This window comes from Leucoraja erinacea, chromosome 2, assembly GCF_028641065.1.
Source record: "Leucoraja erinacea ecotype New England chromosome 2, Leri_hhj_1, whole genome shotgun sequence".
NCBI classification, from domain to species: domain Eukaryota; kingdom Metazoa; phylum Chordata; class Chondrichthyes; order Rajiformes; family Rajidae; genus Leucoraja; species Leucoraja erinaceus.
Window position 1 is genome coordinate 22,513,966 of NC_073378.1, and position 16,429 is coordinate 22,530,394.

A 16,429-nucleotide genomic window follows, 5' to 3' on the forward strand; every position below is an offset into this window, starting at 1 on the left:
CTCCCGTGCAGGGGAAAGATTTTAAAGTTCCCCCCTCCCCCCCACCCCCACCGCCCCGCACACATACCCCCACAAAAAAAATAATAAAAACTACATAAAAACGAGACAAAAATTTTTTTTTTTAAATTGATTTTTCACCTTTAAGTTGGAAGCAACAGAAGCTATCTGGAACTCATTGCTAACACAATAAGACACTATTTCTAGTGACCATTAGAAATCAGTAGGGAGGCTTGTAGTGCACAAAAATCCAGTATGTATTGATTAGAGGAAGACCGCATAAGTTTGTAGTCAATACAGACCCATTGTGCCAAATAGTTTCCTTCCGTGGTATAATTATTTTGTGATTTTCCTGAAAGAATATCTTGCTCTTGCAAAACTATTATCCATTCGTTACTTTGTTCCATTTTTCATCATGTAAAGAGCACTTCACTGATCAATAGAAAATCAGTCAGTCATAAAGTACACATTCACTGCACATTGAGTGATTCTTTTAATTAAGCTTTTGAAAAGTATGCCGTCCACAGGTAGTAGCAGTCAATCTCACAATCGCCATCTGGCATTAAAAATCGATTCATATAAAGGCCGAATTCACAGCCTGAAGCAGAGGCAATGCAGCACTTTTAACGCAGCATGGAATTGATAAGATTGAGTCAAAATACCACACACTAACACAGAGAAAGGCACAGAATAATAGATCCATTTTGGGCCATATGTGGAGGCTTGATGGTGGGCTCGTCACCCATTGAAAATGATCATATAAATTGTTGGCGATGTTTTCAGTTAACTTCATTTTCATTAATGTAGGGCCCAGCTCTTTCAGATGTATAAAAAAAGTCACAAAATGCTGGAGTAACTCAACAGGACAGGCAGCATCTCTGGAGAGAAGGAATGGGTGACGTTTCAGATCGGGAACATTCCTCAGAGGTCTGACCTTTGATTTAAACCAGCATCTGCAGTTCTATCCTACACACAGTGCAGAAACAGGCTGGTCAGCCCACCGAGACCCCAAGCATCCCCACAAATGAATACTATCCTACACACACTAGGGACAATTTACATTCATACCAAGCTAATGAACCTACAAATCTGTACGTCTTTGGAGTGTGGGAGGAAACTGAAGACCTCAGAGAAAACACACGCAAGTCATAGGGAGAACGTACAGATTGCATACAGACCAGTAGTCACGGCAATGGTGCTTTAAGGAGCAACTTTACCGCTGTGCCACCGTGCCGCTGGAAGTGTAGTAAGATCACACCTACATTCTCCAAACCTGCGTGTATGTGCGGGAACGGTGTGTATATTTTTACCAGCTGCAATCTCGATAGCTTTCGTGAAATTTGGTCCGTTGTTGATGATAAATTTTACGTACCGGAGCAGTGATTGTCCTCATATATGTATTTCTACAATGGAATGATCCAAGGAACCAAGGCACACATGCTCACCTTTAAGTTGGAAGCAACAGAAGCTATCTGGAACTCATTGCTAAGACAATAAGACACTATTTCTAGTGACCATTAGAAATCAGTAGGGAGGCTTGTAGTGTACAAAAATCATGAGAGAAATAGATCGGGTAAACACACAGTCTCTTGCCCAGAGTAGGGGAATCGAGGACCAGAGTACATAGGTTTAATGTGAGGGGGAAAAGCGCCTTCCAACACAGTGAGGAATGTGGAGGAATCACTGTGGTGAATGTCTATGTTAAAATTTATTTTGTGTGTTTTGTTGCATTTTATTGGTATGATTGTATGGCAAATCAAATTCCTCATATGATGCAAAACATACTTGGCTAATAAAGTATGATTGTGATGATTATGATTAATAAGAACCTGAGGGATATTTTTTTTACACATAGGGTGGTGGGTGTATGGAACGAGCTGCCAGAGGAGGCAGTTGAGGCAGGTACTATCGCAACATTTAAGAAACATTTGGACAGGAACATGGATAGGATAGGTTTAGAGGGATATGGTTCAAATGCAGGCAGGTGGGACAAGTGTAGATGGGACATGTTGGCTGTTGTGGGCAAGTCGGGCCGAAGGGCCTGTTTCCATGCTGTATGACTCTAAGGCTTCCGAAAATCCATAGAGTTCCCCGATATCAATGTGATTCAAGAAAAAAAAGGAGAAGCAAAAATCATAACTCTGCTTCACTGAATGATCAATTATAGGGACAAGTTGCCAAAGCCTTAATTGGAGCCTTAGGCTGCCACGCTGTTTTTAGCAAATGATAGTAAATTTACATGGAGAAGAATGATCAAACTGGCTGCAGCCAAAAAGCAAATTGCATTAGTTAGATCATCTATATATATATATAAAACTCAAATCAGTCCGCCTGCCGTACGGATCCCTTCCTGCCTTTCGATTCGTTGACGGCTGCTCCTTCCTCAGCTTCCAACACACTTCAAAACAATGTTGCAAGACAGGAACACTGAACTTTTCACTGCTGCAGCAGGCAGGGATTTTTTTTAAAGAGGCAGGGCAGTGCTGGAATCTTAATTTTGAGAACGGCTTCAGTTCCATTGGAGGAGACAGGTGCATGGTGGAATATTGGGTTGGGGGATCACACCATTGGGGGAGCAGACTCAACTGGTCTGCACTTGGTCTAGTAATTTTTAAAAGCTCCTAGTACTCAATGCAAAGCCCATTCTGCATTCAGCAGCAGGTTACTGAGGTCTATCCCTTGTGCTGTGCTGGTGGGCATTCGGTTTTCATAAAGAATTAGCATTGTAGTCACTTGCTTTTACATTGAATGCATAATCTACTCTCTTTTGTACTCAAAGTTGATCACATTCACTAAAGAAGCCTCTTCAAAGCATTTGAAATCAAATGTTTGGAATGAACTTTTCAATCAACATTTTTGCATTGTTGGTCAGCTGCAAAAATATTTTCCCTTTGCCCCCTCTCTGCCTAGAAAACACTGCTTATCAAAGTTCATAAATCATGCACTTAACCCAGAATTAGTAAACATCAAATTACTGCAGAATTAACAACAGCGTTTAACCGGCTATATTCTAAACTAAGTACAGCTAAGTACAACTTTGCAACAGTGTTCTGATGCCACCTGTATGACAAGAACATGGAGACACATAATTCTGTGGTTTAAGCAGCCAAGGTCTGCGTGTTCAAACATCATTTAATGTCAATAACATTTGCCAACTTAAATCGGAGTCAAAGCATCTGTTTTGCATTGGTAGTAAATGCTCCAGCACATCCTAATTATCACATCCTTAGAAAGATTTTTTTTTAAAATAACTGTTTATATCTCATATAATAACTACATACAAGCTTTAATTGCATTCAAAAGAACATCTTCAAAACCCAGTGATATCCCGTTGCTAGCAGTCCATTTGCTAGCATTTACGGCAGAACTGAAGGAGACATTGAGCCGATGAAAGAATTTAGTGGGTTGAGCAGCATTTATGGCGGGGATTTGGGCAAATTTAGTGGTTTATCAGCATCTGGGGAGGGAAGTGGACTGTCAACGTTTCAGGTCGAAACCCTTAATCAGGGCTGGAAAAATCATACTTGATTCCCCAAAATATCCTTACATTTGGTCATTAACTGGCCTCATCCATCACCAAATATCAAATTGTAACTAACTTTCTAGGGTGTAGCTATGTGATTTTGATTTTTAATTGTCAAGATACAATATTCGTGGGTGTACATACTTAAATCTTTGAAGGAACATTGTCATTATTGTGTCAAATAAAGACAAAAGTAACAGCGGCATGGTGGTGCAGCGGTAGAGTTGCTGCCCTACAGTGCCAAAGACCCAGGTTCAATCCGGATTACAGGTGCTGTCTGAATGGAGTTTGTACGTTCTCCCCGAAACCTGCATGGGTTTTCTCCGGGAGCTCCGGTTTTCTCCCACACTCCAAAGATGTATGGGTTTGTAGGTTAATTGGCTCGGTAAAATTGTAAATTGTCCCGCGTGTGTGTAGGATAGTGTTGGTGTGCAGGGGTCACTGGTTGGCACGGACTCGGTGGGCCAAAGGGCCTGTTTTCAAGGGCCTATTTAAACTAAAGTAAACTAAACAAAACAACCAACACCGGTTGTTAATGTTCAGTGCTCTATATTGTCACTGGCATGCTATATTTTGTATTCAAAATTCATTCCATTGACGGCGCGACTCACGTCGCAGCGGCCTCTGCAGTCCGTCTGTCTTTTTATTATTTTCTGTCTCGTTTTAATGTAGTTTTATTTATTTTTTTGACGTGGTATGTGTGTGTGTGTGGGGGGGGCGGGGGGTGGGGGAAACTTTAAAAATCTTTCCCCTGCAAGGGAGACCCGACCTTTTCCCTGTTGGGTCTCCGTTGTCGTTGGGGCTGCAACGTGGATCGGCCTCCGGCAGGAACGACCTGGGGCTCGAGCTGCGGACTACTCACCATCGCGGAGCTGGCCGAGTTCGGAGCGGGAAGGGTGGTGGTGGTGCGCTGCTGTGGCCTGACCCCGGGGATCCGGAGGCTTACCGCAGGACTGGTGGACATGAACACCGGGAGCCCGCGGGTCCCTGCTGGGAGACCACTTTTCGGGGCTTCCGCAACGGCGACTTCACCCGCCCGAGTTGCGGGGTTGAAGATGACCTGGAGCGAGGCCTTACATCACCTCCCCGCGTGGCTTGGAATGGCCGCAGGACTTTGCTAGCGCCCGCCGGGGGCTCCAACAATAAGACCTGGAGCGTGGCCTTGTATCACCTGGCATTGCTTTAATGGCCGCGGGACAATTGCCATCGCCCGCCGGGGCTTTGACTCTGACATCGGGGGGGGAGAGGGGAGTGCAGGAGAGAGATACGTTTTTGCCTTCCATCACAGCGAGGAGGGGATGCGCTGTGATGGATGCCTGTGTAAATTGTGTTGTGGCTTGGGTCTTTTCTGATTGTATGTATGACTGCAGAAACAACATTTCATTTGGACCTCAACGAGGTTCAAATGACAAATACATTTGTATTGTATTGTATTGTATTGTACAATGAATTTCAGTGCAATGAATTCTGGAGACAAGGGTACAATGCAATGGCATAACTAAATGTTGTACACAGAGCTGCCAAGTGGGGAATTTCTGATCAAAAAGATTTTGTTTTAAATTGCATTGTAACATCAAACGTTTGTCTAATAAACACAAAATGTTTGCCAATCATACTGACTAATACCACAGTTCACATAGTCCATTCATACAAATAATATATATATTATGGTTATGAAAAGCCCATAAGCAATTGATTTACCATTTTCATTTCCGAGGCTCCGATCGTTGGCCGGCCGTTGACCTTGAAATGAACCGTGTCCCAAAATCCAGTCAAAGTTATCTGCCAGGGAATTTTTCCAGCCACATTGTCCGTGCTCAAAAGTGCAGGATGTCCCGCAGTCTTTCTCATCAGTATTGTCACCACAGTCATCCAGAAAATCACAACTCTTCTCTGCGTGGTAACATTTTCCATTCTGGCATCCCAAATAATTGGACGGGCAGGATCCTGCAAAAAGAAGCATTTCCAATGAATAATTTAAATGGGTCACACAGGGATCACTGTAGCAGGTGTTATACTTGGTTTGTGGAGCATTCAGTGGAGGTTAGTACACAGATGCACAAGAGGGAACTCTTATGGGACATCCTATCCACATATGGATGACCTGAAAAGTACATTCGAATCCTGAGACTCCTCCACGATGACATGGTTGCCACAGTCATGGCCAGCAACAGCAACTATGAGCCGTTTCAAGTCAGATAAGGAGTTAAACAGGGATGCGTGATTGCCCCAACACTGTTCACCATCTTCATTGCGACAACCATTCCCATCATCAAGGCCAGCCTACCCCCAGGAATCAAAATCGTCTACAGAACAGTCTGGCAGAATTTTCAATCTTGCCTGTCTCAAGTCCAAAACTAAGACATCTGTGAGCTCCGTCATCGAGTTCCAATATGCAGACGACCACTGTGTTGCAGCTCTCTCATAAAATCATCTGCAACAGATCCTGACTGCCTTCAACAGTGCGTACACAAAACTTGGACTTACCATCAACTCCAAGAAGACTCAGGTTAACAACCAAACGTCACCAACTGAGACAAATGTGAAAGAACCGTCAATTCAACTTGGTGAAACAACCCTGGAAAATGTGGATCACTTTCCATACCTTGGAAGTCACCTCTCCTCCAATGTCGACCTTGATGACGAGATCCAACATCGTCTTGAGTGTGCTGCAACAGCTTTTGGACGTCTTTGAAACAAGAGTCTTTCAAAATCGTGACATCCGAACAGACGCCAAAATGTTAGTGTGCAAGGCAGTGGTGATTCCAGCGTCTTGTATGCATCAGAAACCTGGACAACATACCGACGCCATCTGAAAACACTTGAAAACTTCCAGCAACTATGTCTTTGAAGCAGCTTAAATATCAGCTGGGAAGACAGAAGAACGTGCTGAATGAAGCAAAAACATCTAGCATCGAAACCTTCATCATCAAGAACCAACTAAGATGGGTCGGTCATGTTGTTCGGATGGAAGACGAGTGTCTACCAAAGCAAACCTTCTACTCCCAGCTTAAAGAAAGCAAACGTAAAAGAGGCGGACAAAAGGAAAGAATCAAAGATGCCTTACAAGCCAACATGAAGAAATGTGAAATCAACATCGACAATTGGGAAACCAATGCCAAGGGCAGGAAACTCTGGCAAACCGTCATCCAATCAGGAACAGCAACCTTCAAAGTCAACAGATGCACAGAATTAGAAGAAAAGAGAAGAAAATGGAAAGAGAGGCAGCAACAACCAAAGCCCGATCTGCCATCTGGAATTACCAGCCCTGAATGCCGAAGAGCTTTCACAGCCAGGATTGGAATCATAAGCCTCCTGAGAGTCCATGAAAACAACGGAACGTAGACCATCATCCTTGACCTCGAGGGATCACCACAATGACGACTTGGCTTGGAGAGCATTCAGTGGAGGTTAGTCCACTGATCATATATTTTGTTGCCTTTCCTCTATTCAAAGCAGTCACTAGAGGGGACTCTGAAGGGAAGTTCTTATTTGCAGCATTATCTTTCAAATATTTTTGTCCCAGAATTTTCTACATTGTCTTTGTCGCCATTTAAAACTGTAAAATTTAATTTATTTGCCTAAAAATGGACAGCAATAGCAATAAGCTTTTCTTGTTAGCCACATCCACCTTATAGGTGTCACTTAAAGTTGTCTGATCTTCCACTCTACCATTATCAATGTTGGGTGAGCAGAAGTTCTGTTTGAAGCTCTTATTACCTTCAGTTAGCATTACCAGCCAATGTAATAGAAACATAGAAACATAGAAAATAGGTGCAGGAATAGGCCATTCAGCCCTTCGAGCCTGCACCGCCATTCAATATGATCATGGCTGATCATCCAACTCAGTATCCCATACCTGCCTTCTCTCCCTTTAGCCCCAAGGGCCACATCTAACTCCCTCTTAAATATAGCCAATGAACTGGCCTCAATTGTATAACCATATAACAATTACAGCACGGAAACAGGCAATCCCGGCCCTTCTAGTCTGTGCCAAACACGTATTCTCCCCTAGTCCCATCTACCTGCACTATATAACCACCTTCTGTGGCAGAGAATTCCAGAGATTCACCACTCTCTATGTGAAAAATGTTTTTCTCATCTCGGTACTAAATGTTTTCCCCCTTATCCTTAAACTGTGACCCCTTGTCCTGGACTTCCCCAACATCGGGAACAATCTTCCTGCATCCAGCCTGTCCAACCCCTTAAGAATTTTGTAAGTTTCTATAAGATCCCCCCTCAATCTTCTAAATTCTAACGAGTACAAGCCAAGTCTATCCAGTCTTTCTTCATATGAAAGTCCTGACATCCCAGGAATCAGTCTGGTGAACCTTCTCTGTACTCCCTCTACGGCAAGAATGTCTTTCCTCAGATTAGGAATCCAAAACTGTACACAATACTCGAGGTCCAGGGTCCACTGTTGTTTGTCATGTACATCAATGATCTGGATGAAGGTGTGGTAAATTGGATTAGTAAGTATGCAGATGATACTAAGATAGGTGGGGTTGTGGATAATGAAGTAGATTTTCAAAGTCTACAGAGAGATTTATGCCAGTTGGAAGAGTGGGCTGAAAGATGGCAGATGGAGTTTAATGCTGATAAGTGTGAGGTGCTACATCTTGGCAGGACAATTCAAAATAGGACGTACATGGTAAATGGTAGGGAATTGAAGAATGCAGGTGAACAGAGGGATCTGGGAATAACTGTGCACAGTTCCCTGAAAGTGGAATCTCATGTAGATAGGGTGGTAAAGAAAGCTTTTGGTGTGCTGGCCTTTATAAATCGGAGCATTGAGTACAGAAGTTGGGATGTAATGTTAAAATTGTACAAGGCATTGGTGAGACCAATTTTGAAGTATGGTGTACAATTTTGGTCGCCTAATTATAGGAAGGATGTCAACAAAATAGAGAGAGTACAGAGGAGATTTACTAGAATGTTGCCTGGGTTTCAGCAACTAAGTTACAGAGAAAGGTTGAACAAGTTAGGTCTTTATTCTTTGGAGCGCAGAAGGTTAAGGGGGGACTTGATAGAGGTCTTTAAAATGATGAGAGGGATAGACAGAGTTGACGTGGATAAGCTTTTCCCACTGAGAGTAGGGAAGATTCAAACAAGGGGACATGACTTGAGAATTAAGGGACAGAAGTTTAAGGGTAACATGAGGGGGAATTTCTTTACTCAGAGAGTGGTGGCTGTGTGGAATGAGCTTCCAGTGAAGGTGGTGGAGGCAGGTTCGTTTTTATAATTTAAAAATAAATTGGATAGTTATATGGACGGGAAAGGAATGGAGGGTTATGGTCTGAACGCAGGTATATGGGACTAGGGGAGAATACGTGTTCAGCACAGACTAGAAGGGTCGAGATGGCCTGTTTCTGTGCTGTGATTGTTATATGGTTATATGGTTATATGGTGTGGTCTCACCAAGACCCTGTACAACTGCAGTAGAACCTCCCTGCTCCAATACTCAAATTATGGATTAAAACCAAATGAACCTAATCCATCCCTCGCCAGTGCCAACAATTTCCAGGCATCAATAATCAGCGATCATATTTTTTTAGCCTTGACTAATCTGGATTTATCTGTTGGTATCCAGGCTGAAATGAATGAATACAACATATTATATCTACAATTTGCAAATCATTTCATGTGTAATGTACCCCCAGAAAGTAGTTCTAAATATTTTTGGGATTCCATTGAAGTTTCTTCATCTGAAGTTTGAAGTACCCAAGAGGAGAGCCAGCCCCTGCCTACAAACCGACCAGCCAGTCCTGACCATAGACAAAATGGACACACGGAGAATCCTGTCTAAGGTCAACCCGTGGAAAGCAGTCGGACCCGACAACATCCCAGGACGTGTGCTAAAGGAATGTGCTGAGGAGTTAGCAGATGTGCTAACAGACATCTTTAACATCTCCCTTAGTCAGGCCATTGTCCCCACATGCCTCAAAACTTCCAGGATAATCTCCATAGCGAAGAAACCAGTGGTTGCCTGCCTAAATGACTACCGCCCTGTCGCCTTGACCCCAATAATAATGAAGTGTTTTGAACGCCTGGTGAAACCCCACATTACTGCCAGCCTCCCCTCATCGTTAGACCCCCTACAGTTTGCCTATCGCCCCAACCGCTCTACAGAGGATGCCATCTCCACCACGCTGCACACAGTAATCGCGCATCTGGAACACAAGAACACATACGCCAGAATCCTGTACATTGACTTTAGCTCAGCGTTTAATACCATCATCCCACAGAGACTTGTGGAGAAACTAACCCTGCTGGGCCTCAACACCACCCTGTGTCACTGGATCTTGGACTTTCTCACAGAGAGACCGCAGTCAGTCCGTGTTGGCAAGAACACTTCGGGCTCGATCACGCTGAGCACCGGCTCCCCTCAAGGCTGTGTGCTCAGCCCGCTGTTGTTCACACTGCTCACACATGACTGTGCTGCCAGATTCAGGGACAATAAAATCATAAAGTTCGCGGACGACACTACAGTGGTGGGACTCATCAGTGGAGATGACGAAACAAGGTACAGGGAGGAAGTAGAACAACTGGTGGACTGGTGCGGCAAAAATAACCTGGAATTGAATGTCGAAAAAACTAAGGAGATGGTTGTCGACTTCAGGAGGGCGCAGCCAGAGCATACACCGCTCAACATTAATGGCACTGCAGTGGAGAGAGTGGAGAGCATAAAGTTCCTCGGTGTGCAGATAACGGACAACCTCACCTGGTCCAGGAACACCACTGGGACCGTCAAACGGGCCCCTCAGCGACTGCACTTCCTGAGGAAACTAAAACAGGCCTCACTCCCCACCAACATCCTCAGGACTTTCTACAGGGGCACGGTGGAGTCTGTACTCACGTACTGCATCAATACGTGGTACTGCACTGCTCGGACAGGAAGGCTCTGCAGAGGGTAGTGAGGGGAGCAGAGAGGATTATTGGCGTCTCCCTACCCTCGGTACAAGAACTGTTCCAGAGCCGCTGTCTGAAGAAAGCACAGAGAATTGCCAAGGACAAACTGCACCCCCTCCACACACACCTGGATCTCTTGCCATCAGGCAAGAGATATCGAAGCATCAAAGCCCGGACTACGAGGCTGCTAAACAGCTTCCTACCACAGGCTGTGAGGCTGCTAAACAGTCACTCTGCACTCACAGTCACTTGACTTGACTCTGCGGCTGGCACGGACACTTTAATAACTGGCACTGGCCACTCAAATCAGCGGCCCCGGACATTTTTTTATGATTGGTTTACTGTTTTTAACATTGTGTTTTTTTACCTGATTTTAACTATTTATTCTGTTCCATCAGGGACTGGATTGTTTTTTTTTTAGTGTTATTATGTGAAAAGTGTTTTAAATTTCATGTGCGAGGCTCCGCTATTCACTGGGAAACGTCTTTTCATTTTGCACTGTACTTGTTGCTTGCAAGATGACAATAAAGGTTGATTGATTGATTGATTGAAGGGGAGTGTAGAACTCATAGCTTCTTGCGCTATCAGCTAGCATGGATTTCCATGGTAGTTGTTCCACAGGGATCTGTGCTGGTCCTCACCTGTTTGTGATATGTATAAATATATTGGACATAAATTTGCGGATGATACCAAGATTGCCAGCGTCGAGGACTACAAGGAAGGATGGCAAGATATTCAAGTGGAATATACAGTAGATCAGCTACAGAAATGGGCCGAGAAAAGGCAGATGGAGTTTAATCCAAGCAAGTGTGAGGTATTCCACTTTGGGTGGTCTAATGTATGTAGCAAATATACAATTAATGGCATGAACCCTTAGCAGTATTGAAGTACAGAGGAATCGTGGGGTCCAAATCCATAACTCCTGAAGGAGGCAACACAAGTAGATATAGTGGTGAAGAAGCCATATAGAAATATAGAAATTAGGTGCAGGAGTAGGCCATTCGGCCCTTCGAGCCTTCACCGCCATTCAATATGATCATGGCTGATCATCGAACTCAGTATCCCGTACCTGCCTTCTCTCCATACCCTCTGATCCCCTTAGCCACAAGGGCCACATCTAACTCCCTCTTAAATATAGCCAATGAACTGGCCTCGACTACCCTCTGCGGCAGAGAATTCCACAGATTCACCACTCTCTGTGTGAAAAATGTTCTTCTCATCTCGGTTTTAAAGGATTTCCCCCTTATCCTTAAGCTGTGACCCCTTGTCCTGGACTTCCCCAACATCGGGAACAATCTTCCTGCATCTAGCCTGTCCAACCCCTTAAGAATTTTGTAAGTTTCTATAAGATCCCCTCTCAATCTCCTAAATTCTAGAGAGTATAAACCAAGGCTATCCAGTCTTTCTTCATAAGACAGTCCTAACATCCCAGGAATCAGTCTGGTGAACCTTCTCTGCACTCCCTCTATGGCAATAATGTCCTTCCTCAGATTTGGAGACCAAAACTGTACGCAATACTCCAGGTGTGGTCTCACCAAGACCCTGTACAACTGCAGTAGAAGCTCCCTGCTCCTATACTCAAATCCTTTTGCTATGAAAGCTAACATACCATTCGCTTTCTTCACTGCCTGCTGCACCTGCATGCCTACTTTCAATGACTGGTGTACCATGACACCCAGGTCTCGCTGCATCTCCCCTTTTCCTAGTCGACCACCATTTAGATAATAGTCTGCTTTCCTGTTTTTGCCACACAAATGGATAACCTCACATTTATCCACATTATACTGCATCTGCCAAACATTTGCCCACTCACCCAGCCTATCCAAGTCACCTTGCAGTCTCCTAGCATCCTCCTCACAGCTAACACTGCCCCCCAGCTTAGTGTCATCCACAAACTTGGAGATATTGCCTTCAATTCCCTCATCCAGATCATTAATATATATTGTAAATAGCTGGGGTCCCAGCACTGAGCCTTGCGGTACCCCACTAGTCACTGCCTGCCATTGTGAAAAGGACCCGTTTACTCCTACTCTTTGCTTCCTGTTTGCCAGCCAGTTCTCTATCCACATCAATACTGAACCCCCAATGCCGTGTACTTTAAGTTTGTATACTAATCTCTTATGTGGGACCTTGTCGAAAGCCTTCTGGAAGTCCAGATACACCACATCCACTGGTTCTCCCCTATCCACGCTACTAGTTACATCCTCGAAAAATTCTATAAGATTCGTCAGACATGATTTACCTTTCGTAAATCCATGCTGACTTTGTCCAATGATTTCACCACTTTCCAAATGATATGGAATGCTTGCTTTCATAGGTCGGGGCATTGAGTATAAGAGTCAGTAAGTCATGATATAGCTTTATAGGACTTTGGTTAGACAACAATTAGAATGTTCTGGTCACCCCATTACGTGAAGTAGGCATGTGGATATGCAGGGAATGGAGGTATACAGATTATGTGCAGGTCGATAAGAGATATTCTTGGCATCATATTTGGCACAGACTTTGTGGGCTGAAGAGCCTGTTCTTGTGCTCTACTGTTCGATTCATATATATTTTAATCACACTCACATGAGGTATCAAGAGTTACGAGTGTTTAATTGCATATAGTATCTGCCTATTGAGATGAGAAAAATGTTTTTCACCCAGAGAGTTGTGAATTTGTGGAATTCTCTGCCATAGAAGGCAGTCGAGGCAAATTCACTGGATGAATTTAAAAGGGAGTTAGATAGAGCTCTAGGGGCTAGCGGAATCAAGGGACAGGGGGGGAAGGCAGGCATGGATTACTGATTGTGGATGATCGGCCATGATCACAATGAATGGCAGTGTAGGCTCAAAGGGCCAAACAGCCTCCACTTGCACCTATGGTCTATGTTTCTATGTTTCTAACATTAAATTACAGTTAAAATCTTCATCCTCCATTTCAAATATTCTATGGACTAAATGTGTAAGAAAGAACTGCAGATGCTGGTTTAAATAGAAGGTAGTCTCGACCCGAAATGTCACCCATTCCTTCTCCACAGAGATGCTGCCTCTCCCACTGAGTTAGTCCAGCATCTTGTGTCTACATTCTATGGACTAATATTGGCTCCGCAATTTCCCTGTAAATCTCTTTATACATGGAAATGCAGAAATAGCAAAATAATACCAGTAACTTTTTAATAAAGTTTTGCATGAAAGACCAGATATGCCTGTTTTTTTTAATACATATCCACTGATACACAGAATATTATAAATTCAAAGAGGAACGTTGAAAATGGAAAAGCCAAATACTTTCCTGTAATTACCCAGCTACTGATGATGAAAAAAATGGCTTTGAACAGTTCCATTCATTGAAATATTCAAGGATATTCAGAAATTATCTTTAATTTTCTTTTTAAACTGTACATAACCTTGAGGGAAACAACCTTAGCAATTGCTGAAGAAAGAGAAGTACTGTATTTTCACGGAGCCTGACATTAGATCTAGTGCTGGGAGTTTCAACTAATACATCCTCGTGACTGAGGATTTGCAGGGATTTCCAGGAATGTAAAGGTGCCTTGAAGCATTGAGAGATTTCAAGGTTTCTCTTCTGCAGATTGAAAGTTTAAATCTAGGGACAAAAGTGCTGTTATTGCATCCATCCAAGCTATAATGACTTTGGGGGCTTTTGTGCTCTAGTATTGGGGTTATTAATCTATTGTTATTTTTGTTTATTATATGTTATCTGTGAGTACTGTGTTTACAGGCCGGTTATGCTACAGAACTTAGTTGTCCCGTTGTAGGCAGATACTGTATGCAACTAAACACTCTTAACTCATGATACCTCATGTGAGTGCGATTAAAATGTATATGAATCGAACAGTACAGCACAAGAACAGGCTCTTCAGCTCACAAAGTCTGTGCCGAATATGATACCAAGAATATCTCTTATCGACCTGCACATAATCTGTATACCTCCATTCCCTACATATCCACATGCCTATCCAAAAGTCTCTTAAATGTCACTATCGTGTCTGCCTCAACCACCACCCCTTGCAGCCCGCTCCAGGCACTCACCACCCATTACATATAAAGATTGCCCCGCACATATCCTTTAAACTTTGCCCCCCTCACATTAAAGCTGTGCCCTCTAGTATTTGATTTTTCCATCCTGGGAAAATAGTTCTGACTGTCTACCCTATCTAGGCTTCTGATAATTTTATATACATCTGTAAAGACGTATGTAAAACAAATGTAAAGCACTTTGGCCAACGAGAGTTGGTTTTTAAATGTGCTATATAAATAAATGTGACTTGACTTGACGACATCTCTCAGATCTCCCTGCAACGTCTGGTGTTCGAAAGAAAGCAATCCAAGTGTATCCAAATTAACTGGAAGCGGGGGCCGCGCGGAGGTCGAATGATCCTGTACGAGTTGATGTGAGGTTCGAGCGAAGGCGTACGCCGTCAAGATGCTGTGTACGGCGTCAAGACGCTGAGTACGGCATTCAGACGCTGCGCACGCCCATCAAGTCGGTGCGTACGGCCTCAATGCGGCTGCGGGCCGGCAGACCGTTGCCATGCGGAATTTTTGAACAGGTCAGTTTTTCGGAGCCCCGCACGATGTCGGGACCAGCTCCGCACAACTCCATACGGTTTCAGCGATCGAGGTGGGACCGGCCCCGCGAGGCCGTACGGCTCAAGCGACCACGTTAGGTTGCGTTTGCCACATGCAGTCGCATGCTCGTGGGACAGGCCCTTAATGCCCTATAACCCGGTATAATCTGGGAAACCTCCTCCACATCCTTTCCAAATCCTCCACATATTTCTCGTAATGGGGTGACCAGAACTGCATGCAACATTCTAATTGTTGTCTAACCAAAGTCCTATAAAACTATATCATGACTTACTGACTCTTATATCCAATGCCCTGACCTATACAGGAAGGACATTCTAGCTATAGAGGGAGTGCAGCGTAGGTTCACAAGGTTAATTCCTGGGATGATGGGACTGTCATATGCTGAGAGAATGGAGCAGTTGGGCTTGTATACTCTGGAATTTAGAAGGATGAGAGGGGATCATTGATACCTATAAGATTATTAAGGGCTTGAACACGCTAGAGGCAGGAAACGATCCCGATGTTGGGGGAGTCCAGAACCAGGGTCCACATTAAGAATAAGGGGTAAGCCATTTAGAATGGAGATGAGGAAACAATTTATCACACAGTTGTGAGTCTGTGGAATTCTCTGCCTCAGAGGTCGGTGGAGGCCGGTTCTCTGGAGAGAATACTTTCAAGAGAGAGCTAGATAGGGTTCTTAAGTATAGCGGAGTCAGGGGCTATGGGGAGAAGGTAGGAACGGGGTACTGATGGTGGATGATCTGCCATGATCACAATGACTCGAAGGGCTCGAAGGGCCGAATGGCCTACTCCTGCACCTATTGTCTATTGTCTACCCTGGAATGCAGACCATCAGGCCCTGGGGATTTATCAGCCTTCCGTCCCATCAGTCCACCCAATACCATTCCTTGCCTAATGCAAATTTCTTTCAGTTCCTCTGTCTCCCTAGATCCTCTGTACTCTAGTACATCTAGTTGGGGAAGATAGCTCTAACTTGGATAACATTATGGCACAGCAGGCATTGCTGCCTCCTCTCAACTCCAGGGACACGGGTTCAATCCTGATCACCTGAGCTGTTTGCATGGAATTGCATATTTGATCTCCTTAAAATCATACGAAGTGAGGCATTTCACAAAAAACCTCTGTTTAATTTTCTTGACCACATCTGCATGGATAAGACTGGTCTCTGAATGGATTTCTGACATTCTCCAGTACCCTACTCTGTATAATTTAAGTATGAGCCCAAGAGTTTTGCTTAAACTAGTTTTTGATTTGAATTATTGTTTTTAATTATTAAAAAATAGTATATATAACAAATGCTCCTTGAAAATTAGCAAGCTATTCCGCTATGACTTTGGCTCAAATGGTAATTTAGATTGTCTTACAGCAAGTTTAATTGTCTGTTCAAACTCCCCCATTTGA

The 16,429-nt window shown here is 43.8% G+C and overlaps 1 protein-coding gene across 1 annotated transcript in view; it reads right to left on the bottom strand.

Annotated features, from left to right (window-relative positions):
* malrd1 (MAM and LDL receptor class A domain containing 1) overlaps positions 1-16,429 on the bottom strand; it is a 312,060-nt gene that overhangs the window by 167,240 nt on the left and 128,391 nt on the right. The window contains exon 20 of the mRNA XM_055652737.1: positions 5,222-5,467. Within this exon, the coding sequence (XP_055508712.1) occupies positions 5,222-5,467 (246 nt within the window). The remainder of the gene's footprint in view (positions 1-5,221; positions 5,468-16,429) is intronic.